General features: G+C 46.2%; 9 protein-coding genes across 9 annotated transcripts; 3 read left to right on the forward strand and 6 right to left on the reverse strand.

Annotated features, from left to right (window-relative positions):
* Positions 1-173: 173 nt before the first annotated feature.
* PEX2_106140 (uncharacterized protein) lies at positions 174-976 on the reverse strand (the record flags this gene model as incomplete). The annotated part of the gene is made up of 2 exons (XM_016747882.1): positions 174-217; positions 274-976. The coding sequence occupies 2 exons, from the start codon at positions 974-976 to the stop codon at positions 174-176; spliced, it is 747 nt and encodes a 248-aa protein (XP_016593001.1).
* A 616-nt stretch (positions 977-1,592) lies between these two features.
* PEX2_106150 (uncharacterized protein) lies at positions 1,593-2,137 on the reverse strand (the record flags this gene model as incomplete). Its single annotated transcript, XM_016747883.1, has 3 exons — positions 1,593-1,646; positions 1,703-1,936; positions 2,012-2,137. The coding sequence occupies 3 exons, from the start codon at positions 2,135-2,137 to the stop codon at positions 1,593-1,595; spliced, it is 414 nt and encodes a 137-aa protein (XP_016593002.1).
* A 2,651-nt stretch (positions 2,138-4,788) lies between these two features.
* Positions 4,789-5,682, reverse strand: PEX2_106160 (uncharacterized protein; the record flags this gene model as incomplete). The annotated part of the gene is made up of 1 exon (XM_016747884.1): positions 4,789-5,682. The coding sequence occupies one exon, from the start codon at positions 5,680-5,682 to the stop codon at positions 4,789-4,791; it is 894 nt and encodes a 297-aa protein (XP_016593003.1).
* A 2,324-nt stretch (positions 5,683-8,006) lies between these two features.
* On the forward strand, positions 8,007-9,171 carry PEX2_106170 (uncharacterized protein; the record flags this gene model as incomplete). The annotated part of the gene is made up of 6 exons (XM_016747885.1): positions 8,007-8,206; positions 8,264-8,397; positions 8,457-8,609; positions 8,659-8,859; positions 8,923-9,057; positions 9,122-9,171. The coding sequence occupies 6 exons, from the start codon at positions 8,007-8,009 to the stop codon at positions 9,169-9,171; spliced, it is 873 nt and encodes a 290-aa protein (XP_016593004.1).
* Positions 9,172-9,784: 613 nt separating this feature from the next.
* PEX2_106180 (phosphate transporter) lies at positions 9,785-11,885 on the forward strand (the record flags this gene model as incomplete). Its single annotated transcript, XM_016747886.1, has 5 exons — positions 9,785-9,847; positions 9,922-10,029; positions 10,115-10,446; positions 10,505-11,433; positions 11,488-11,885. 5 exons carry the CDS (start codon positions 9,785-9,787, stop codon positions 11,883-11,885), a joined length of 1,830 nt encoding a protein of 609 aa, XP_016593005.1.
* A 157-nt stretch (positions 11,886-12,042) lies between these two features.
* PEX2_106190 (transferase family protein) lies at positions 12,043-13,593 on the reverse strand (the record flags this gene model as incomplete). Its single annotated transcript, XM_016747887.1, has 1 exon — positions 12,043-13,593. The coding sequence occupies one exon, from the start codon at positions 13,591-13,593 to the stop codon at positions 12,043-12,045; it is 1,551 nt and encodes a 516-aa protein (XP_016593006.1).
* A 1,819-nt stretch (positions 13,594-15,412) lies between these two features.
* On the reverse strand, positions 15,413-17,543 carry PEX2_106200 (glycoside hydrolase family 47 protein; the record flags this gene model as incomplete). Its single annotated transcript, XM_016747888.1, has 5 exons — positions 15,413-16,500; positions 16,922-17,122; positions 17,217-17,265; positions 17,333-17,431; positions 17,478-17,543. The coding sequence occupies 5 exons, from the start codon at positions 17,541-17,543 to the stop codon at positions 15,413-15,415; spliced, it is 1,503 nt and encodes a 500-aa protein (XP_016593007.1).
* Positions 17,544-18,741: 1,198 nt separating this feature from the next.
* Positions 18,742-20,667, forward strand: PEX2_106210 (flavin-containing monooxygenase; the record flags this gene model as incomplete). Its single annotated transcript, XM_016747889.1, has 2 exons — positions 18,742-19,378; positions 19,433-20,667. 2 exons carry the CDS (start codon positions 18,742-18,744, stop codon positions 20,665-20,667), a joined length of 1,872 nt encoding a protein of 623 aa, XP_016593008.1.
* A 281-nt stretch (positions 20,668-20,948) lies between these two features.
* Positions 20,949-21,912, reverse strand: PEX2_106220 (uncharacterized protein; the record flags this gene model as incomplete). Its single annotated transcript, XM_016747890.1, has 2 exons — positions 20,949-21,756; positions 21,845-21,912. The coding sequence occupies 2 exons, from the start codon at positions 21,910-21,912 to the stop codon at positions 20,949-20,951; spliced, it is 876 nt and encodes a 291-aa protein (XP_016593009.1).
* Between the last annotated feature and the right edge of the window lie 279 nt (positions 21,913-22,191).

Raw genomic sequence — 22,191 nt, forward strand, 5'->3', positions numbered from 1 at the left:
TAGAATAGACTATGACGATGTTCATTTTTTTGACAAATATACAGCTTATGCAGTGCCTAGTTAATTAAGATAGTATAACAGAGTAGTGGAAACATCGGATACTACCATTCTGGATTTTGAACAAACCAACCTAAGGAAGATTCCACAGCATCTATCTAAGACACGGAACGGAGTTACTGTCTCCTATATCCCTCTTCTTCAATCTCAAGAACAACGACTATATACCCAAGAATCAAGCACAGGACATAAAGCAATGAGTCTGTCCCTGCGTACCTATCTCTTCCAACGCGGGATCCGGTCTGCGCAGCCAATTAGCCAGCATATTGGTACAATGATCAACATGCTCCAGATCCCCAAGCATATTATCCAGCCGAGCACCACGCATGTGGACATCGTGGCCCCGTCGAAGGAGATACAGACAATGAACCAAATGCTCACGGACAGCAGTCCAATAGAAGTCCGGGTTATTGCCGAGTTCAGTGTAGTCCTTCATCTGCTGTGTGGCAGCCTCATCATAGAAATAGACAAAAGGCTTGCCATTATTGAAATGCGCAAACTCATGCGTGAAGTCATGCGGACATTCTTTGTGCAGCCAGCAGCCAGCAAGAGGATCGTAGGCGCAGCCGAGGGCTTCGGCTTCCTTCGTTGAGTTACCGCACGAGTATCTTACTCGTGGGGCTGGTGGCAGACACTGTCGCTGGCCTTCGAGTGACTCGGGGTATGCGAGGGAGTCAGAGGTTGGACCTTTCACGACAAGCACCTTGCGGAAGGGTTCCACGGTGATGGCTGTGATTACGGCGATCACTAGGAGTAGGAGGATCATGAGTAGGCTGGTGATGGTGATTGCAGCGAGGTTTCGTTTTAGAAATTGATGGAAGCCCCGACGCGGTGGTCTGTTTGTGATGGTGGCATCGCTGTCACCATCTGCGTCCCCTTTTGGGACGGGGTCGTAGTCGCGGGAGAAGACTTTGTCCATGATGACAGAATTAACGAGTGACTATATGAGAATTGGTCGTGGAATCGAAGAGAAGAGAAATATCTCTTTTTCCCGGGAGAAATGGGTAGCAGTTGCTCATGATGCTTATTGAGATTGTAGTCTTATTCATCTCGGGGTCGGGACAAAGAGTAGATGAACGGGCGAAGGCTATAGATGACCAGATGGAGATGTCAATAAGACTTGGAAGAAATGAGCCAATTATAGGTGAGCTCTTGAATGGAGATCATATCTGAGCGAAGTGTTCAATAAGAGAGACTAACGCAAAAATGGTTGGTCCAAAACAAAGAAACCCTAGAAACCCCTTGGCAGCGCTATTTTCGAAGACGTCTGTTGCTAATAATATCCCATTTTACTATGCTAAAGAGCGCTCTATATAATTAACATAAATGTATTGTTCAAAGTATCTATATGTAATCAAATTTTATCTGCTAGGCTGAGCACAATATTCAAATATCCACCAGCAAATTCATCTCGAGACATATTCACAAATTCCCGATAAAAATTCACAACAAAAAGCGATATATAACAAGAATGAAAGAAGAAAATGTACGAAGCTAGCACAAAGCCAACTTCAGGATCTATATCCGGTACGAGTCTAGACAACGAAGACGGTCTGGTTGAGAGACTCCAAGAATGCGGAGGGACCGGCCTGCAATTCAAAAATTAGCTTACTTGAACTCAAGTAGATGTCAAAGATCTACTTACACCAATCAAAGCCGCATGAGCGACATTAATCTGGCTTTTTCCAAGGGTAGCTGAGGCCGGCACAGTGACCGTGAAGTTCTCATACGGGGCCAGGTTGGACTCGTGGTACACGGGGTTGAAGGGTCCGTTGTATAGAATTGTTCCGAGGACCTCGTCTGCGTCTCTGCAGGGCGAGGATGCACATGACGAGAGGCCGATTGCTACACCCATCTCCTTGGATGGACTCAGAGAGTTCTGAATGATACATTAGTAAAACATGTTTCGGTGACGAAGTTGGAAGAGTTATGAAGCACGATGTCTGGAACTTACGGAACGCTGCACTTGAATGATGACTTCCTTGCCGGGATTGATTTTCTGGTTCTCGGTGGGGAGTCCAATTACAGCTCTCTGGGCAATGGCAACGGCGACGAAGAGAACCATGGAGAAGGACTTCATTTTGATTGGTGGGAGAGGTATAGCGTTAGATTGTTGGTAAGATGATAAGATGTTATGATATGTTCTGTTATTATATGGAGAGTTCCAAGGTGCGATGATTCTGGGGTATTTATATACTCAAAATCCGGATGAAGGGTCAGTCCTAGCAGTGATCCCTAGAATTCTGAAAACGTCGAAGATGGTGATTGGTCGAGTCTCTGCAAGTTTTAGATTCAGTGCAAGGACAGCCGCCTGACACTAAGGCCAATCGGGAAACTTCAACTGGAAATCCCCTTTATTATAGATCCGCCTTGCATAAGTATCGGAATCAGCAACCTGACTGGAGTCTCACTTTAAGTCAAGGATGCACTCGGGCTTGATTTCAAACCTGCCCCTCATATTATTGGCGAGGTTTTGAGAGTTGAGGGTGCACTCAGTGGCTGTCTCACATATAAGCTAAGCCCCTGATATTGCTCGAGCAATGACCTGAGGAAGATAAACGTCTACAATTTAGGGCTGCATAAAATGCATTGGTTAGTTGAGGTTTCTCCACAACCCCCAGAATAGAATGAACTCTAATAGATAAATGAGGCCCGGTTTGTTCAGCCTCAATTTAAGGCTGAACAGAGAAAGTCTCACTGAGCGGGCAAACGTCAGATCCAAAATTAGATTATCCAAAGTGAGATAATAGTTTCTGAGTAATTGAATCCCCTTCATTTATGTATACGAGAATAAATAGGCCCGTAGTAATCTGTTGACAATCGTGCTTTTCAACCAACTATGATCTCTCTCTTCTTTGAGCTTCCTGTGTCTCCCATTTTTCCTAGTTCCCATGTTCAGGTTGTGGTATCAAGTTCATCCGGCATCGCTGGGTTTAAAAGGTATGAGTCCAAACCCTTGCCTCGTTCCCACTGCGTGTGGGCCATCAAGGCACAAAATCACATCGGGTTTTGTTGGCCGTTGGTAAAATGCAGTGTAACTCTTCCATCGTTGGGCGACATGGTCTTGTCACTCACAAATCATTTCTAGCAAATCAATGGATATTATCTACATCAGGTTTCTTGTATTTTCACTCATCATGTTTTGATATTTATATATTTACACTACTTCAGAAAAGGGATTGTATCACCAAAGAGAAGCTACAAATCACTAGAAGAGAGTTTTTCGCGCTTTTAGGCACGAGAAAGCCATAGTTGAGCACCCTGTCAATTCCCATCCATCACTCTCATTTACGTGCCCCTATCTTATTGCTTGGTTAACCTAAGTGACCGGAGTCTTCTGATTTCCCTGATTGTCATCCTTTTGAATTTATCAAGTGGTAAATTAGTTGTATCTTTTCAAGAATATCCTCAGATCAACCGGTGGTGACGACGTCTTGGCCCCAACTCCACATGGCTGCAGAAAACCAAAATAGCTGCACTCTCTATATTTTAGTTCTATTAGTTCTATTACTTCTATGAATATTGTTTCAATGTTGACACATCACCTGCCTTGGTGCCTAGCTTGTCAGGCTTCACCTAGCCATTTAGCTAACTTCAATTCGCCTGCTAGATCTCCTGGGGAAAAAAGCAATCATTTCTCGCCTCTTTCCCCTTCCCTTGTTGCCGTCCTTGTTCCCATACTTGTCCGGTCTTTTTGTTCTAGTTTTCATGATTTTCTTCAAACGGAGAGGACAATCCTCCATGAATGGGTGGTATGGCAGGATTTCATAAATGAAAATCCTACCCTTTCTTGTCCTCGTTCTTTTCATCTTCATTATCCCCCTTGTGGTCATGGTTGTGGTCATCGTTGTTCGGATTCATGTGCTCTGTGTTCGTGACTCAGCTTCTTGCCCTGGTCCTTTCGCTTGCTTTTCGCATCTGTTTTCAAGAGAGCGGAAAACTTTCGATTGAATGAGTTGTCTTGTAATGGTGAAGTGGACAGTATTTCTTTCATGTCACTCTCGTCATAGGAGCCTCGGCTGGATGGCGGCTTGAAGTGTCTGGACTAGGTGTACAAAGCATAGGTTTTGGCTGTATGAATTCAGGAGGTCGTCTTTCGATCATTATATTATTTGATATCAATTTGAATCACAATATAAAGCAAGAAACAGAATATAAAATTCCATGTGATAGTCATACTACTATTAGCATGCGCAGAGAATATCTAGATCGTAGAATGTTGATGTCTAAGCTACGGTGAGAGCAGAATAGATGAAAAAGCGCATAAATATGCACATAAGAATAGTGATATTGAAGCAAGCATGGCGAATGGGATGTCCCATATTACACCAAAGAGATGATGGCAATGCAAGAACTGGAGGAAAATTCTCATAAATCAAGTGCAAAGTACGAGGCAGAAAAGATAAAGGGAAATGTGCAAAGGGAAAAAAGCCTAGCTGCATGTAACTAGTTAGCCATTCCTAGCCTGATCTATTAGGCATCCATGGGGCGTGAACACTGATGATTTTCAAAAACATGTGTAACGTAAGGAGAGAACATCTAGGTAAGAAAATGTTAATAGTGAACGCGAACAATGAAGAAAAAACCCTACTGAATGGAGCATTGGGCTTTAGCCTCTCATGATAAGAACGCAAGAAATGGAATCTCGCCTGATTCTTCAAAGCCCAGTCACCTTTCTGACAGTCAATTCGTCCAGGAGCCCTCGGGGCTTTGGTAAGCTGAACATATCAATCACAGCCGGCGCCCTTTCTCGGCCTCAAGAGCTGCTGCCATTTGCACCATCCTACGCCTCCACTTCCTTTTACGCTTCGTGTTGCGTGGGTTTCGAAAACACTCGTCAACAGGGTGCTTCGTGAGACGCTGGTGGTAGGGACAGTACTGCTTGGGGAAACCGTAAATTTGATCCACGTCAGAGTCGGCAGTATCTATGTTGCCGGGGACTAGCAGTTGGCCTCCTAGTCGACATGCCTCAAACTCCAGAAAATCGGCGTAGGCTTCATCTAGGATGGATGCCGGGAGAGAACCTTTGTCAAACTGGAGTGACTCAACCCATGGAACAGTGTTAGGGTTCACACTGACCGCAGCAAGGAACTGATTGAGAATAAAGACTGTGGGGAGATGTGGGGGCCCAGAGGCCTGCTTCATTTCTTTGAGAGCTCGTTGCCAGGCTTGCACAAATGCGTCGGGTGACTTTGAGGAATAGTACACCGTGTGAATCCAGTTCATGAATTTACGATAAGCAACAAGGCCATCGCCGGAATTTTCCTCTGGAATCTCAACAGGTTCGCTGGGGAAGGAGGCTTCCATGAAAGGATTCGGGTTGGTATAAGCAAAGTTCAAAGGAGGCGGGGCAAAGAATTGAGAGTAAGGAAGCAAAGCACCCATCATTGGCGGGCCACATGAGGGATGACCCAGCGGAGTAGGGCTAAGCAAAACAGGGTAAATTGGCGGCGGTCCGCAGGGGCTGTAAGCAACATGACTAGGCTCCACGGATGGAGAATCAAAGTACTCAAGGTCAAACTGAGCTGGAGCTGGAGCCGGAGCCGGATGGATTGGAGTCAGGCCCAAGTAAGCGGGCTCGCTCTCAAATGCAGGTGCGGGATCTCCTGGATCGGAAACATGCATTTTGACTTCAGTGGGTGTATTTGTGCATGAATTGGTCTTGATATTGTCTGCACTTCAAGGGACTTCGTCTCATGTATGACAGAGTAAATACCAGCAGCCGATGAAGGTAGATTGAATGGCTTGAGTCGTCGGAAAGTTGTAAGTTGTGCGAGTAGATGTAAAGAAGTTATCAAATATAAGTCGGACAATCGAATATATGCTTCATTAACGCGCGTAGATAGAAAGTTATTAATGCATCTAGGTAGACGCACAACCGGGTTATAAGCTTAGTGAATGTGGTGTTGGGGTGATGGCAAGGGATAGTTGGTTTTTGATGTCAAGTCCGCTTTTGTATACAGGAACATCAGTCTGGTATAAATCGACTTTACCTGGGCAAGAAAGTGCCCAGATGAAGGTATTTGATTATTAACCCACTAAATTTATGTAGACTAGATATCCTAAGAGCTCTGATGAACAAAGGTGACTGTAGGAAAGCCTCTAAGATATAACAATGGCAACGAAAAGTACAATTCTAGCAGTATAATTTAAAGTGAAGTGAGATGAATCTTAGATAATTCCATTGTGGTATGAAAAAAAGAAACTCCAACACAATTGGATTACCTGAACAATCTTAGTTTTTTTCAAGAAAACTTGACCAGATACCTGAACTCTGATGCGTCTTTCTCAATACTGTTGAGAGGAAAGTGATATGTTATCATATTACCTCCGCTTGCTCCCTGGGCAAACTCAATCCTGAGATCAAAGAAGACGGTGCTATCAATGTTGACTAGCAAACAAAGCCATCTTCATTTTATATCTTGTCTATTTCATTTTCGTATGGGCCAACTTTAATATACCTTTTACTCCCTATGCTCATTTAAAAATTAGCCGATGCCGAGCGAGAGTTAGATTCTCTTTGTTCCTCCCCTTTAAAAAAGAAACTGGGAGACTAGGGACTCTCTTCCTGTGGAAATTAGTCAAATCCATGGCGCTAATGCCCAGGCTTTGATCGAAATATTCAAAAGCGGCGAATCAGGGCCGACCCTATAATACCCCCTCAGATCCGGCAATTACGCATAGGAAGATGGCCGGATATCCCCAGATTTTAAGCTATGCTTATAGCGATATTTCAATGGATATAATTTTGATACAAATGATAATCCTAGGAAGCAATGCCGGCAGATCTCCCAGCAGTGTGTATTTTGGGCAAACAAATATCGTACAATCCTACATTATGTCTGTCGATAAGAGAATCATAGGTATGGCCCTCTTAGGCTCCATCTAATAACTCGGATAAGTTCGCACCAATTGTGTGGGAATATCAAGATGAGATAATAAATCTAGATCTATTAATTCGACCCAGACCTTTTATGTGTACAAATGCAGCTATCGAATCCCCGAGCCATGGTTCACAACATGGCTCGGTGATTGAGCTAAAAGAGCCGTTCAGCCAGTAGTTGGCCCAGGCACGTCAATTTGGCACTGGGTCCGAGGGCTGAAAGGGGAAAGTTGAAAACCAGGTTCCGAGCAATGACTTTGGTGGAAAAAAGAGCTATTACGTGTGTTAGTACCTATTTCTGCAGGAGCTTTCAGTGTGACTTGAATGCCCAGCATCCAATTATACTTCGTAAACCTCGGCATTGGTTGGCATCTTGGCTCTAATATAAAGCCGAGTTATGCGACCCGCATCTGGCAGCTGCAGGCATCTAACTATAACCACGAGCTGATCGGCAAGAATCAATACCAATGAATTTCCGTATGACTTCTAGAAGTATTCTGGGTAATTCTGGATCAAACTACTCCGTAAATTGCAAGGTTTCATTTGCAAATAGAGTCCATGGTTCATCGTAAAAATCGTAAAATGAACTAGTCAACCGGACTAAGCTCGGAAAATATTTAGGGCAATCAGAGATCCAGTGACCGAATACAAAAACGCAATTATAGATAGTAGAAATGGAAAATTGGATAATCCAATATCCAAATCTAACCATTCAACCTCAAACAGCACTGGAGCTGTTCCAAAGAATTCCACAAAGCCACATGGGAAAGAACGATGGGGGTGGAACCCGCCGTGATCTGATAGCCACCCATTTTGGCACGTTCCACATCCACCCCCCCTCCACATTATGATGCTACTCCGATCACATTGGATTTCTATTTCTTGATATCACAATATTATAGGGTTGAGGGGAGTATATGTACTTTTCTGCCCGATACAATTCCACGGTCAAACATGCCACTTTTGTTCCTGGCCGATCTTTTTCTGACGGGATCCGCCCGATCGTCGTACCCTCACTACGTTACCTATCCCACCTTAGCTCTATAAGATACCCTCCAAAGTCGGAATGAACTCTTTCTCTCCTCGAGATTTCCAGGAGTGGGTAGATCGACGCCAAAGCACCCAGTCCGCCTCCACCGTGTCGTCTGCGTCAACGAGTATCCTCTTCCCGAGCCCTGCGACATCCCCAGGGTCCAGCTCGAGGAAGCAATCCTGGCAGCTCTACGACGATGTCGTGCGGCTCGAGCTGACTCCCTCTGTGCAAATGTTTGTTCTGAGAAAAAAAAAGATCGTTCAAGTAAGAATGCGCTGACTTATTAACAGTTCCTTTGTGAAAAGCGGCCAGCTATTCAAGCTGAAATACAAATTCATTGATATTTGCAAGGACTCAACGGGCGCATTGAGATGTCTCGAACTAGGTGGAGGACTAGGCCAGCAGACTCCTTTTGTCCATGGCTGTGAGTTTGTTTCGCATATCCCCCGAAAGATAATATACTGATCTTCAAATCATGTATAGTCTCCAATACAAAACTCCCTGTCCCTCACCTGGAGCATCCAAAATCAGGCAACGATTACCCTCTTCGCGTATCCTTTATGGACCAGCAAACTGTCCAATCGGCAAGCACAGTATTCATGACGCAATTATCATATAAATTTGATCATTGGGATGGTACGCGACCGATAACCCTTGGAGATTCAACGTTTGCTTACACTCGCAGATTGTGTACGATTTCAAGAACTCCTACTCGGATCCAAGCTGGTGTTTATTGGCGGTATGGCCGAGGCCAAGTCTAAAGGCCGGGGTGAAGAATGCATTAGCCAAAATCTTCGCGTCCTCCGCGGGCATAATGGCAAACGCGTCATGCTGTTCTTTGCTAACTCCCAACGGAGGGAGCTCAAACGATACGTTTCCATTCCCTGTAAGTTTTCGCTTCTATCTGGGCCCAGATCCCCTACCCCTGTCACGTTATCCTCGCTAATAGCCTGGCTAGTAAATTGCATCGCTTCAATTAAACCCCCGAAGAAGGCCGGGCGACCAGCCCTACTTGATTTGAATCCGAACTTCGATATCCTGTCTCAAATGAGAAATCTTACGATTCAGTTTCTTGACGACGATGGTCAGTGCACATTTAAGTTTCGCTCATTTCGGACTATTGGCTTATTCTTCTCTTTCTTTTCTAGACTGCGCAGCATTTTGTCAGATGTTGTCGTACGACCTGACGATTGGATGAATAGTTCACGAGGATAGATGCATTATAAATCCCTCAAGTCTGTCATGAATTTTACATGGAGTTGGAGTTCCTGGATAAATTGGGGGCCAGATATGTATCATGTACATAATACCAAGATACCCCTGGGCGTTACATCTTTTTTGAGACAGAATTGCGTGCATGAAATACAGAGTAATTGAATAGAATTCAACTTTACGGAGTAGATTAATTAGAATAAAACATCTCATTTACCAAATCAAGATGTGAGAGATTTAATATAATAAAAAGCAAATAATATTAAACTCCAAGGTTCCAAGTGTCTCATAAAGGGATAAAGGGAACAATTCCTCGTGGTTGTCCGTTGCTTGTGGGTCCATCGGGTTGGACGTCGACAAGTCAAGCATAAGAGACGCCGCACGTGGAGAAAACAACCTCAAAGCTTTGGCTCGTTCCAAAAGGTCGCCGCTTAGTCCCGCATTAGCGCCTACAGGGATCACGGGCCTCATTGAACAGCCTCTGTAACCTTGACAAGGTTTACAAACCTTGCAAGCCCCGGGTATAATCTAAGTATCTTCTATTCTACGAAATGTAGTGACACTCAAATCTTCATTCTTTCAACTTTCAACTATTCAATATGGGCAAATTCCACGCCCGGTTATATAAAACCGACCGTGCGCGGGACTTCGACCATGAGCAGGTAAGTAGTTATTGTTGAACAAAATCCAAAATCCATGGATGGCCATGCAGGGTTGCTAATAGCTTTTGTGATAGGATCGATATGTCCGCATGCGACAGATCTACGAGACTATCGACAGGCAAGGCTTTCAATGGATTGTCGTGCTCGTCGCTGGTCTTGGGTTCTTCCTCGATGGTTACACAGTACGTTACCCCACCTTCCACGTGGAACATACCATTGGAATGTTGTATTCGACGCATATACAACATCTGCTAATACTTGACATAGTTATTCGCCAGTAACATGGCCCTACCGATGATCTCTTACGTGTACTGGAGAGACGACACTTCCTCATTACGACTCACATGCATCAACATCGCGACACTTGGAGGAACCCTGCTGGGGCAAGTGACATTTGGATTTCTAGCCGATAAGAATGGGCGGAAGAAGATGTACGGTGTTGAATTGGTACTCCTTATTACAGCCACCCTGGGGGTGGTCATGTCCTCGACAGGAGTGGACGGCAGCATGAACGTCTTTGCATGGCTTATTTGGTGGAGAATCTGTGTCGGTATCGGAGTTGGCGCAGATTATCCACTCAGTGCAGTGATCACGTCTGAGTAGGTCGATCGATCTCGAAATCTGCAATCGTGGAGAAACTGACCTTGGAATGTCCAGATTTGCCCCTACCAAACATCGCGCCCGTATGATGGCCACCGTCTTCTTCATGCAACCACTCGGTCAGATCGCAGGTAACATTGTCTCATTGATTGTGATCGCGATAGCTCGTGGTAATAGCAGTCCCGGTGAAGACATCACCCGCTCTGTTGATATAATGTGGCGCTGGGTGATCGCCATCGGAGTTGTGCCCGGTGCAGTCGCTACTCTTTTCCGGTTCGCCATCCCAGAGAGCCCTCGTTACCTAGTCGATATCGTGGACGATCCTGTCACCGCGGAGTTTGATGCAACCACGCTTTTCAGTGACACGCCCGGTATGATTGATTCTGTGAGCTGGGGAACTACTGCGACATGCAGTGCCGGCAGCGCGATTCAGCTACCCCCGATTTCATCCATTGCTAGCCATTCGACCTTTGATCACGAGGACGATGATGAGTACACCCGCCTACCCCCCGCTACCCTCAATTCTCACTGGCGGTTGGCACGTACCGATATCACGCGGTACTTCTGGACAGAAGGGAACTGGCGCAGCTTGGCTGGTTGCTCTCTCGCCTGGCTCCTTCTCGACTTTGGCTTCTACGGTATCGGATTGTCGAGCCCTCAATTCTTAGCAAAGACGTGGGGCCAACTTAGAATATCCGCAGCGTCACCGACCTGGATGACCGACGATGCACCAGATGCCAATATCTACACGATGTTCATGGAAACCTCTGTGCGCGGGCTAATTATCCTCAATATCGGAAGTTTTGTCGGCGGCATACTGCTCATTATTTTTGCCCATAAGCTGGATCGTGTTGCACTGCAAAAGTACATGTTCCTCGCACTGGCGGCTCTGTTTATCGCCCTAGGAACCATGTTCATCTGTTTTTACACCGGGCCTCCCGCTGTGGTGGCGTTGTATATTGTTGGTCAAATCATGTTCAACTTTGGTGAGTCGAACCCAAGATACAACGCATAAAATAACTCTAACCAACTACCCACAGGCCCCAATGCAACAACCTATATGATCCCCGCCGAAATCTTCCCAACCCGATACCGCGCAACATGTCACGGCATCAGTGCTGGAGCCGGAAAGCTTGGCTCTATTCTCGTACAAATCTTCTCAACATACTATCACTTTGGTTCAGGCCCGGGCAACACATCAACCCGCAGGCACGGCATTGTTCTCATTGTTTTCAGCGCCTGCATGGTCCTTGGAGCAGCAGTGACGCACTTCTGGATTCCACCTGTTCAACAGAAACAGAACGGCAAAACTAAGCTTTGGGGTGGTAAGCCCGAGACTCTTGAAAGCATGTCTCTTGGCCGAATGGGCCGCAAGAGTCGAGATGCCGATTGTCGGAAACGGACATCACGGCATCGGGCGCTTTCAATGAGCGCCTAGGCATTGCTACTTTCCATGTCTATCTTTAACTACTATTCTTTTGTATATACTTTTTCTAACCTCTTTTACTTGCATTTGGGACGGCTACATCAATATAAATCAACATCTACATTCAATCCACTGAAATTAACTTTATAAATAAATTCACAATCCAAACTCAAGAGCAGTCACCATCAAGCAACCGCCCCGTAGCCACCTCATCAAGATAAAGTGCAACATCCATCCCCCCATCCCCAACCGCACTATCCATCACCTGAACACACCCATCCATTTTAGGCATAACAGCGTGCACATAGCGTGGCTTATTTCCGCCCATAAAGTCAACCTCATACAACTGCAGCCGCAACCACGAGGTGACAATCGTATGCTCAGACCCCAAAAAGCCCTGCCACAGTCGCTGGGGCGACACCTCATGCGCAGCATCATGCAACATCGCACCCACAGCATCAGCCGTGAACCCCTTCATCGTCGCTCGGATCCGACTAGCCGTCTCGCCTAATATTTCCCGACATACCGAGGAACCGGTCCCACCAACATGAGTCAGGAAGAGGAGCGATCCGATAAACGTATCAGGAAGAGCGGGGGAAACACGCGGTCGGACGCCGAGGCTCAAATTCATATATATGGGTCTTGCAGAGCCTGCCTGTCCGCGTGATCTCGTAATGGTTACCCACAGGTGCGCGAGTAGAGCGTCCAGTCTAGAGATATCACTTCGACTCCCTGTCTTACGGGCTACAGCTTGGAATTTGCTCAGCTCTTCTCCTGTGAAGTGCAACTGTGTGTATCTAACTTTTTTCGAGAAATCCCATGAAGCCCAAGGTGCTGGTTCTGAAGGCGAGACGCGTTTATAATCGATTTCTGCGGGCGGCGGCTTGGAGTTCTCAGTCGTCGGTATTAAGAATCCCGGGCCACCCTCATCGGCGGAATTCCACCAGCTATACCGATGCAAGGGCAATTTCCGCGCGGTGTCCACTATGGTTTGGTCTGGCTCGGGGCTATCGATATCGCCCGCGGCGCAGCTGTCCAACAACGCGGGAGCGAATACGGGGTCACCCATTAGTGGGGATTCGGGCTGGGTTCCGAATTGGGCTTTGCTGTTATACGCCCATAGATGCACGAACACCATTAAGGTCTGTGCATCTGCTAGACAGTGCGCCATCTTGATTCCGATTACGTAGCCTCCTTGAAGAAGACTGATTTGAACTTGCATTCCTGGCAGACCAGCATGGTCGCGCAGATTGGCTAGTGCCAGTGGGTTGGATGATAGGAACAGGCTTTCGTTAAAGTCATCGCCTACCCATGCTCCAGGTTGAGAGCCGGTGGTCGATGAGGCCCGTTCCTCCGCTGTGGGGACAATTTCATCTGCTCGCAAGGGATGTTCGATTACTGTCCATTCAACACCAGGGTCGGTATCAGTTCCGTATACAACCAATGGACGATTAAATCGTTCTGTGTGGTTTCCTTTGGGGTTGACGGGTGCCCATTGGAGTTGGCCTGCCCATTGAGGGAATTTTGATAGGGTTTCAATGAAGGAAGATCGCAGATGGTCGATCAAGGTCTTTTTAATTAAGTCTGCAGGTTGGTTGAAAATCCAAATTGCTCCTGTTGGAGCAAAGCGCACGACTGTTGCGTCGAGGATAGATAGGGGCGTTGATGTCGGTGTTGGCTGGTTGGCTGGTCGCAGCCTTGTGGATTCGATGGTGGTCATGTTATGTTGTATTTCCACGTAAATGTTGTTCAATGGCTGTGATTTTTAGATCAATCTCATTCATTTTATCTTTCTGGATTCATGAGTCAATATGCGTCACGGTATGTCAGTGTGCATCAGCCCCACGCTAAGCTTCTAGTTAGTTGAAACTAGCACAAAAGAAGACCCCGATGATTCAAGACTGGGGCCACATCTTTATCTCAGATAAGGTAAAGTGGGCTGAATATGTACGACATACACGGAAGGACTAAGAATTGGGTACGGCTTGAATTTTGTAAGGCTCGATATTACGCATCTCAACTTTTTGGGAGCCTCAGGCACAAGTGGGGAATCTCGAAGAATCATATTGCTATCCAAGTGTCCAGTCACATTTAATTCACCAGTCTCGCCATTACCCAGTGAAAATGATTCTACCAGATTTATCAGACGACTTGCTACTAACGGCAGCAGGCCATCTCAAATCAGAGGCGGATGTATATGCTTTTGCTCAAACAATGACCACCATATCTAACCTCCTTATTCCTCACCTTTATCGAGTCGATGCGAAACGACCTCAAAGCACGGCATTGTTCTGGACTGCAGCATATAGGGGAGATAGACTCTGAACAAAAGGGGTCAAACACCAATGCATCTGGCGGCATATTGCGGTCATGATGGGGTGACTAGACTCCTTCTTGCTATGCCCAATGTCAACCCGAACTACAAGGACTCATACCGCCAGGGACCTCTGATGAGGACGATTAAGCAGGGGAATAAGAGTACCATCAACCTGCTTCTCGCTCAAGACGGTATCGATCCGATGTGCAGAGGCCAACGAGGCCTCGCGCCGCTTTTGCGCTAGCAGTGCAGCACAGAGAAGTCGATATAATGAAGATATTACTTACTGTAGAAGGGGTCAATACAGAGATTATCGACAATCAGGGGATGTCTCCATTAGCTTGGGCGGTAATGAGAGACAATGACAATGAGGAAGTAGTCAAACTACTATTCGCCATACCTGGTTTCAATGCGAACAGGCAAGATCGCGATGGCTAAACGCCACTGCGGTAAGCAATCGAACCCGCGAGTGAGGCCGTTCTCAGGTTGATCGTTGCTAGGGACAAATCCGACCTAGATCGGCCGAACTTCGACGATGACCAGACGGCTTTGTCATTTGCCGCCAAAAGTGGAAATGTGACAGCGGTCTGGGTGATCCTTGCCACCGGGGTTGATCCAAATCCCAAAGACTGTCAAGGACTCACGCTATTGTCATGGGCTCTGGTTAAGAGACGTGAAGGCGTAGTCAGGCTGTTGCTTGCTGTTGAGGCAGTCGATCCAAACTCCTGCGATAAATATGGGCACATTCCACTATCATGGGCAGGAGATAACCAAAACCTCGTGATATTGAGGATTCTATTAAATTATTCCAAAAGACGGGAATAAAGCGAAGAGAATGAAGACCCAGGAGGAGTGGGCTGGAGATAGTGAAGATCATTAGACTCTAGCCCGAGGTCTATAATTGGTTTCCCCACCAGCTATAGTCACCTGCTATAGTTACTAGAGTGCACTTAAATGAGTAAAATTATTTAGGAGATTCCAATATCAAAACTGTCCCCAAGTGGTGGGGTTCCCTCAATCAATTTCATTAGCTAGAGACACGGAATTTGGGCTCATTGGTGGCTCTAGCCAACCACAACGCCTTGCTTCATATACAATAAAACAATATGGTACAGTTATGGATATTCCACTCATAAACCCCTCCAACCAGAAATCCAGCCATGTTAAAAAGAAAAAGAGCGATGACGGTACAAAACAAATCCGCTTCCTTCAACAACCCTTGTCATGATGCATTGGGGCGTTTCAGCGGGTGCCCTCCAGCATTGAAAACAAAATCATCCAAACTGATTAGGTCTGGGGAGCTGAACATGAGATAGAAATGTTTAAGTGTCTGCGACATCCACATACTGTCCATCGAGTCTTTGAGAGTCAGTTCACTGCCCTCATCCGTGACAGCAACGATAGCGGCGTTGCCATTCTTCGTCTTTGTCGCGATTTGCATTGCTTGGAACATATCCCAAGCTGCATCGAGTAGATCCTCACATCCACTGATGCGGTAAAGAGTAAACATGCTCTCGATCGCTTCCGGGCGCAAGTTGTAGGAAGTGTCCGAGATTCTCAGGAACCCTTTGGGCAGACGGTGGTCTTTGATGAAAGTATCGACGTTAAGATCTGGATTTGGTTCTGGCTCGAGGCTATTCGCTTTTTTCCAGACCTCTTGCTTCCAAAGCCACTCGCTCCAAGGGCAGTTGGTCTGCGACGCACATGGAACCACATCAAATGCTTCGGGCATAATTCCCAGAGGTACGACCTGGTGAGCCCAAATGCATCCATCGACTAATTTATGCGCGATTTCTTGGTGGCTGGGGATGTTGAGTAGTGCGCCTCCTAGAGCAAACATGCCCCCCGCAAAACAAGATTGGTACTGCATTTGTGACTCTAGGTATGTTTGCGATTTCCCACTCTCTGTAATAGCCACTCGAACAGTTCCAGAAAGGAGCACGTCCTTGCCCTCGGTGTTCATTGGTCGAAATAAATTGTGGCCTGCGGCTGTTAACGTAGCATTCTCATACATCTTGCGATACATGGGCACTTGGCCTCCTAGCAAAGCGTATGCCCGGGGTAACGACTTGTACAAGGAGCTTGCTTCGGCGCCCAATGTGAAGATATCATCGTCGAAATGCCGTTCTTTGGCATTCACGGAGACAGGCCATAGACCTGCGAGTTTTGTGGCATCCTGTTCCTTGTCCAACAATTCCATGACTCGTTGAGCCGCGTCAAAGTATTTTGGGTCACCAGTAATCTGAGACAACCTTGTGAATTCCAATATGAACGAGCCTAGTTCTGCACCAAGTACAACATAGAAAACCCCTGTGATCAAAATAGAATCAGGTCAAGCTGTCGGCCTGAATAGACCGATCCTGGTCCGATAGTTGCTGTAAATTTGGCTCCAAACAGAGATTAGGGCCATTTGCCTTTTATAGGAGTATTCCATACAACACACATAATTTTGTTTTTTGTCAGAAGACATAGATTCCGATCATGTCAAAGCTTTGGTTGACATGAACTACCCTCGCATCCATAGCCTGGAGTATTCTTGGTTGCCAGTCTGAACGACTTCTAGGGAAAGGGCATATTATTCTTGGAGGTATGCTTGCGCATCCTCGACTGCTATCGCAAGAATAAACCCAATGACATGGAAAAGCATAAATTTATTTTGTTAGTGACATAACAAACACCCTTGGATGCGATGTTGATACAATCTACCATTATATTGCTACAGCAAACATACTTGTTGCATTGATGGTAAGGTCAGATACCCCGGCTAATCCTACAGTGAGGTCCCGAGATAGTATATCCTGTCGAAGACAGAGAGCCTGAAATGCGGCTTCTTCCTCGGTAAGAAGCTCACCGATGAAAGCCAATGCAAGGGGATGCCCCGAGGTAGAGGTACCAGGCGTGGTATTCAAGTCTGGCTGGGCGCCAGTGAAGGCTGATCAACCTCATCAGCACACTTGCCCAACAACCCATTCTTAGGTAATATTATAGAACTGTGTGGTCATATTTAACAAAACAACAAAACATACCGTTCTTCTTCTTCTTCTTCTTCTTCTTCTTCTTCTTCTTCTTCTTCTTCTTATGAGTTCACGTCCAGGATCAACAATTTGTCTCGGTATGGAGGATTTGTCTGTGTGGATCTTACGCGCTGGGCCGTGGACAGGCGACTCGAGATTCCCAGTCCGGTCAGGACATCACAGTTGGTCAGGTTGTGGCTATGGATGCGGCGGTATGTGCAAAAAAGCTAACACATTTCGTGTATATTCCAATACAGGCACTCAGGGTAGGACTTTCCAATTCTTGTCATATTCCATTGGAGGCTTATCCACATCTTTCAGCGTCTCCTTGATGATCATTGTGGGTATATTGATACTGCTCTAGCTGGGGGCTCATCAATTCGGAACATATAGGTCGTATCATAATGTTAAATCGATGATTTAAGAGAGAGTAAATAAATATCTGATCAAGTATAATTAGAAAACACGACCACTTCTATAGAACCAGGGAGGTTCATGGGAGAACTTACCCGTTTGGATTTAAACACATGGAAGGGGAGATATGAATTGGTTACAGGTTGAATTGGACTTCTGTGCACGGAATTGAACGGGAAAACAATACAAATAAAAAAGAATAATTGACCCTGGACCTAACTAAAGACAAAAAAAATAAAAGGACAAAAAAAGAAACCGTTGTGCATCATCCGTGAATCGAACACGGGCCTCGTCGATGGCAACGACGAATTCTACCACTAGACCAATGATGCTAGTTGATGTAAGTTGGCCCACTATTATACAACTTATCCCTAATGGAACATATTTCCAATTCCTAGGCAACAAAAGCAATCATTTAACTTTCCCAGCTAAAATACCTGGATATTTAATACCTATTTTTAGGAAATTAATGGTCAATGGAAATAAGAGCCTCTTCGACTTTCTGAAATAACAATTTGGTGATCAAATAATATATTGGGACATCACATTATTTATCAAGCAAAGAGCTTCGGTTGTATATATATTTCACACGGCTCGGCGTCATACTAGGTAGTAGTTGCACACAACGGCGAATATTATCTATAGGAAAAAACTGGCATTAGTCATACATGTCACACCGGGAGCTGATTTCATTTGTTTAAATACTCTGGGATAATCCCAAGTCGATATTTCCGTACTAAGTCGGCTTTTCGGTCCGATCTTAAAGCAACCAAATTGTATACACCAACCGAGATCTATAGTAATGAAATGCTACCCAAAGAGAGCTAAGAAGTATTATAAATATGTGGTAGACCACCGAAGTGAAGATTTGATAAATGGTGCCTGGTATAGATTAAGACCCCGGGAATGGCATGGGGTAGACTAGAACTAGGGCGGAGCTAGCCCCGCCTTCTGCAGTTTCCTACATCCACATGGGCACTGGGACTTTCTGTGTTGCCAGACCAAATGCGGGGGTGCCCAAGGGCAAACAAAATAAGAAGTGAGGGGTTGTTCTCCATTGCATTTTTTTACTTCGTGTCAGTTCCCAATACCCTCAATTGCAAATCAAATCACCAAAATCAACATGAGGAATCCCAATGATCTATCGCCATCGCGAGAGCGAGTTGTGCCAGGTTCCTGCAACATCGAACTCGGCCAATTCCCAAAGACTATGTCGGAATCCGAGTCGGATCTTCCTCTTGACCCGAACGCTATTGCGGACAATATTATCAACCAGCTAAACCTGGGTCTCTCAACCAGAGATAAGGCAGCAATTGCATCACTGTTCCTCAAAAATTGCTACTGGCGTGACCACTTGTGTTATTCGTGGGACTTCCACACCGTAGAAGGGAGTCAAGCTATTGCTGCCTTTGTCACGGAGGCACCATCCAGCAAAATTGAAATCGACCGGTCGACTGACTTCAAATCCCCACACAAGGCTCCTATTGACTCCTTTGGTGATGTTTTCGGAATCGAATTTTACATCAAGGTCACCACCGAGAATGGACGGGGAAATGGTATCATGCGATTGGCGGAACATGATGGCAAGTGGTACATTTTCACGGTCTTCACCTCTATGATCGAGTTAAAGGGCCACGAGGAGAACAAGGAGAGACCGTTTGGTGTCCGACATGGCGAGCAGCAAGGTCGAAAGAACTGGAAAGATCGACGTATTGATGAGGTCAATTTCGAGGGCAAGGACCCGGCAGTATTGATCATTGGTAGGTCCCGATGAAACCTTTAATTTCGAAGCATGAAGATTGACTTTAATGAAGGTGCTGGCCAGGGTGGTTTGACTGCTGCAGCGCGTCTTAAGATGCTTCAGGTTGACACCCTCATTGTCGACCGAGAAGAGAGAATCGGAGATAACTGGCGCCGGCGATACCACCAGCTTGTTCTACACGATCCAGTGTGGTACGACCACATGCCCTACCTACCCTTCCCGCCGGACTGGCCCATCTATACACCAAAGGATAAGCTTGCGGATTTCTTCGAAACCTACGTGAAGTTCCGAGAGCTCAATGTTTGGACCCAAACCGAGCTCAAATCGTCATCCTGGGATGAGAAGAAGAAGCAATGGACGGTTGTTCTTGAGCGCAAGACAGAAAGTGGAACTGAGACGCGCACCTTGCACCCACGTCACATCATTCAAGCTACTGGCCACTCCGGCAAGAAAAACCTGCCCACTTTCAAAGGAATGGAAGATTTCAAGGGAGATCGCATGTGTCACAGCTCGGAATACCCTGGCGCGAATTCCGAGTCAAAGGGGAAAAAGGCCATTGTCGTTGGATCTTGCAATTCGGCAAACGATATCGCCCAGGACTTTGTCGAGAAAGGGTACGATGTGACCATGGTGCAGCGAAGCTCCACCTGTGTGGTTTCTTCTGACTCTACCTTGAAAATTGCCTTTAAGGGGCTGTATGATGCGACCGGTCCTCCAACCGAAGATGCTGATATTTATCTATCGAGCATTCCATTGCGTCTTTTCAAAGCGCAACAGGTCAAAGTCACCAAGCTCACGAATCAGAACGACGCAAAGACCATTGAAGGGCTGGAAAAGGCAGGCTTCAAGGTCGACAGCGGGCCATCGGACAGCGGTCTCCTGATGAAGTACTTCCAGCGTGGAGGAGGGTACTACATTGACGTCGGTGGAAGTCAGCTTATTATCGATGGGAAGGTTAAGGTAAAGCATGGCCAGGAGATTAGCCAAGTTCTTCCACATGGCCTCCGGTTTGCGGATGGTTCAGAGCTTGAAGCCGACGAAATCGTATTCGCCACTGGGTACCAGAATATGAGGACCGAGACTCGTGTAATCTTTGGCGACAAAGTCGCTGATCGGGTTGGTGATATCTGGGGACTTGACAAAGAGGGTGAAATGCGGACTATCTGGCGGCGGAGTGGTCACCCTGGATTCTGGTTTATGGGTGGGAACCTTGCTCTGAGCAGATACTACTCGCGTTTGCTGGCATTGCAGATCAAAGCGCTGGAAGAGGGGTTGACTACTTGGTAGTTGCCTAGTTGCTGAGAAGTGGGGCTTGACGTTTGCCATGGGATCAGCCAAAAGAAGAATACTGTCAGCCTATGTATGTCTATTCGTGGCTGTAACCTGTCTGTGACAGCAAATTTTATATTATTACCACTACTAGCCCAAGTGATTTCATATACATCGTCTAGGATTCTATAGAATTTCGATTGGACACGGAAACGTAGTCAATTGGGGAAAATATTCAAAGTATAACCTAGAAACTGCTCAAGGTATATGCATGTTTTCCCCCAGGCGATTAAAAACAATTAACTCAACCACCCTTCCCGAGAAGCCACGGTGACGCCCAGCGTCAACACAAGATTGTACAACCAAGTGTCCAAATCCGCGGGGCCCTCAGAAACAGGCTCCGTCAACACCATACAAGTCCGAAGATGATCCAAGATCGAACTCTTCCTCACAGAAATCTCGAACCCAGCCCGAGTCATCGTAGCAATGCGACTCTTCCGACGCGCCTTGCGATCAATCGCCATCAAAACAAATTGTTCGGTATCCGAAGCTGCATTTCCATTCGCAGGGAGCATCCGTTTCTCCCACTGCATAATCATGCGGGACTGCTCGGGGTCGGTTGTGTTATCTTCCTTTCTAATGATGAATCTGTAACACGTGCCTTTCTCAGGACCTGCTGAGCTGGGGCTGGCTTTCCAGATGCATTTTGTTTCGCGGAAGTGGATTGATGATAATGTGGGGTTGTGGCTGGTTGATGGTTCGCACATTGCAGCGATGATATCCTTTTCCTGGATACTGTATGATTGGGTATCTTTTTCTTGGGAATGTTGAATTTCTGGTTGTTTATTGGTGATATATAGCTCATTGAGGGTTGCGTAGATATCCCTCGTGCCAAGCTTTGGGCGTTGTGGGAAACCCCTGGTCAATTTTGACTTGCGAAGAGGTGGCTGCCATATCTCTAGTACAGGTAATGGTCGGTGGTTTGGAAGTAATTGTTGGATTTGAAGGAGTAGTTTGGGGCTGAGTCGAAGTAGTGAATTTGATTTTGGGGGCGGCCGGGCCATTTGGAACTTGGCTTGGATTTTGGTGTTCGTGGGTGACGATGGCCTGGAGATGAATTAGTCGTGATTCTCAGTAGAATGGTAGAATGGAAGAATTGATGGGGGTTATTCCCATAAGTATTCTTTTTACATACCGTTCTTCGCTTGTTGTGTCGCTATCATAGCTTTGCATAGTATCTGGGGACTCTAAGGGAAAGTCCATACTGCCGTATTTCCAGAGTTAAGGGTCAACAGACACAGGAAGAATATAAAAAGAGACAGGGAGTGAAGAGCTGAGCGATGAGACCTGAAAGCTAAAAAGTCTCCAAGGAAGACCTTAGTATAAATACATGTAACTAGTCAGCCTTGGCCCTACCCGCCGTACTCGTATCAACGTGCACGACCCTGAAAAATGGGGTGGATCCTGCAAATTTGGTAAATCTGGACACTAGTACGAGTACGGGAGCCTTATGTTTAAAGAGACTATTTTGGGTGCCTAGGA

Source organism: Penicillium expansum (genome assembly GCF_000769745.1).
Source record: "Penicillium expansum strain MD-8 chromosome Unknown contig368, whole genome shotgun sequence".
In the NCBI taxonomy this organism is placed as follows: Eukaryota; Fungi; Ascomycota; class Eurotiomycetes; order Eurotiales; family Aspergillaceae; genus Penicillium; species Penicillium expansum.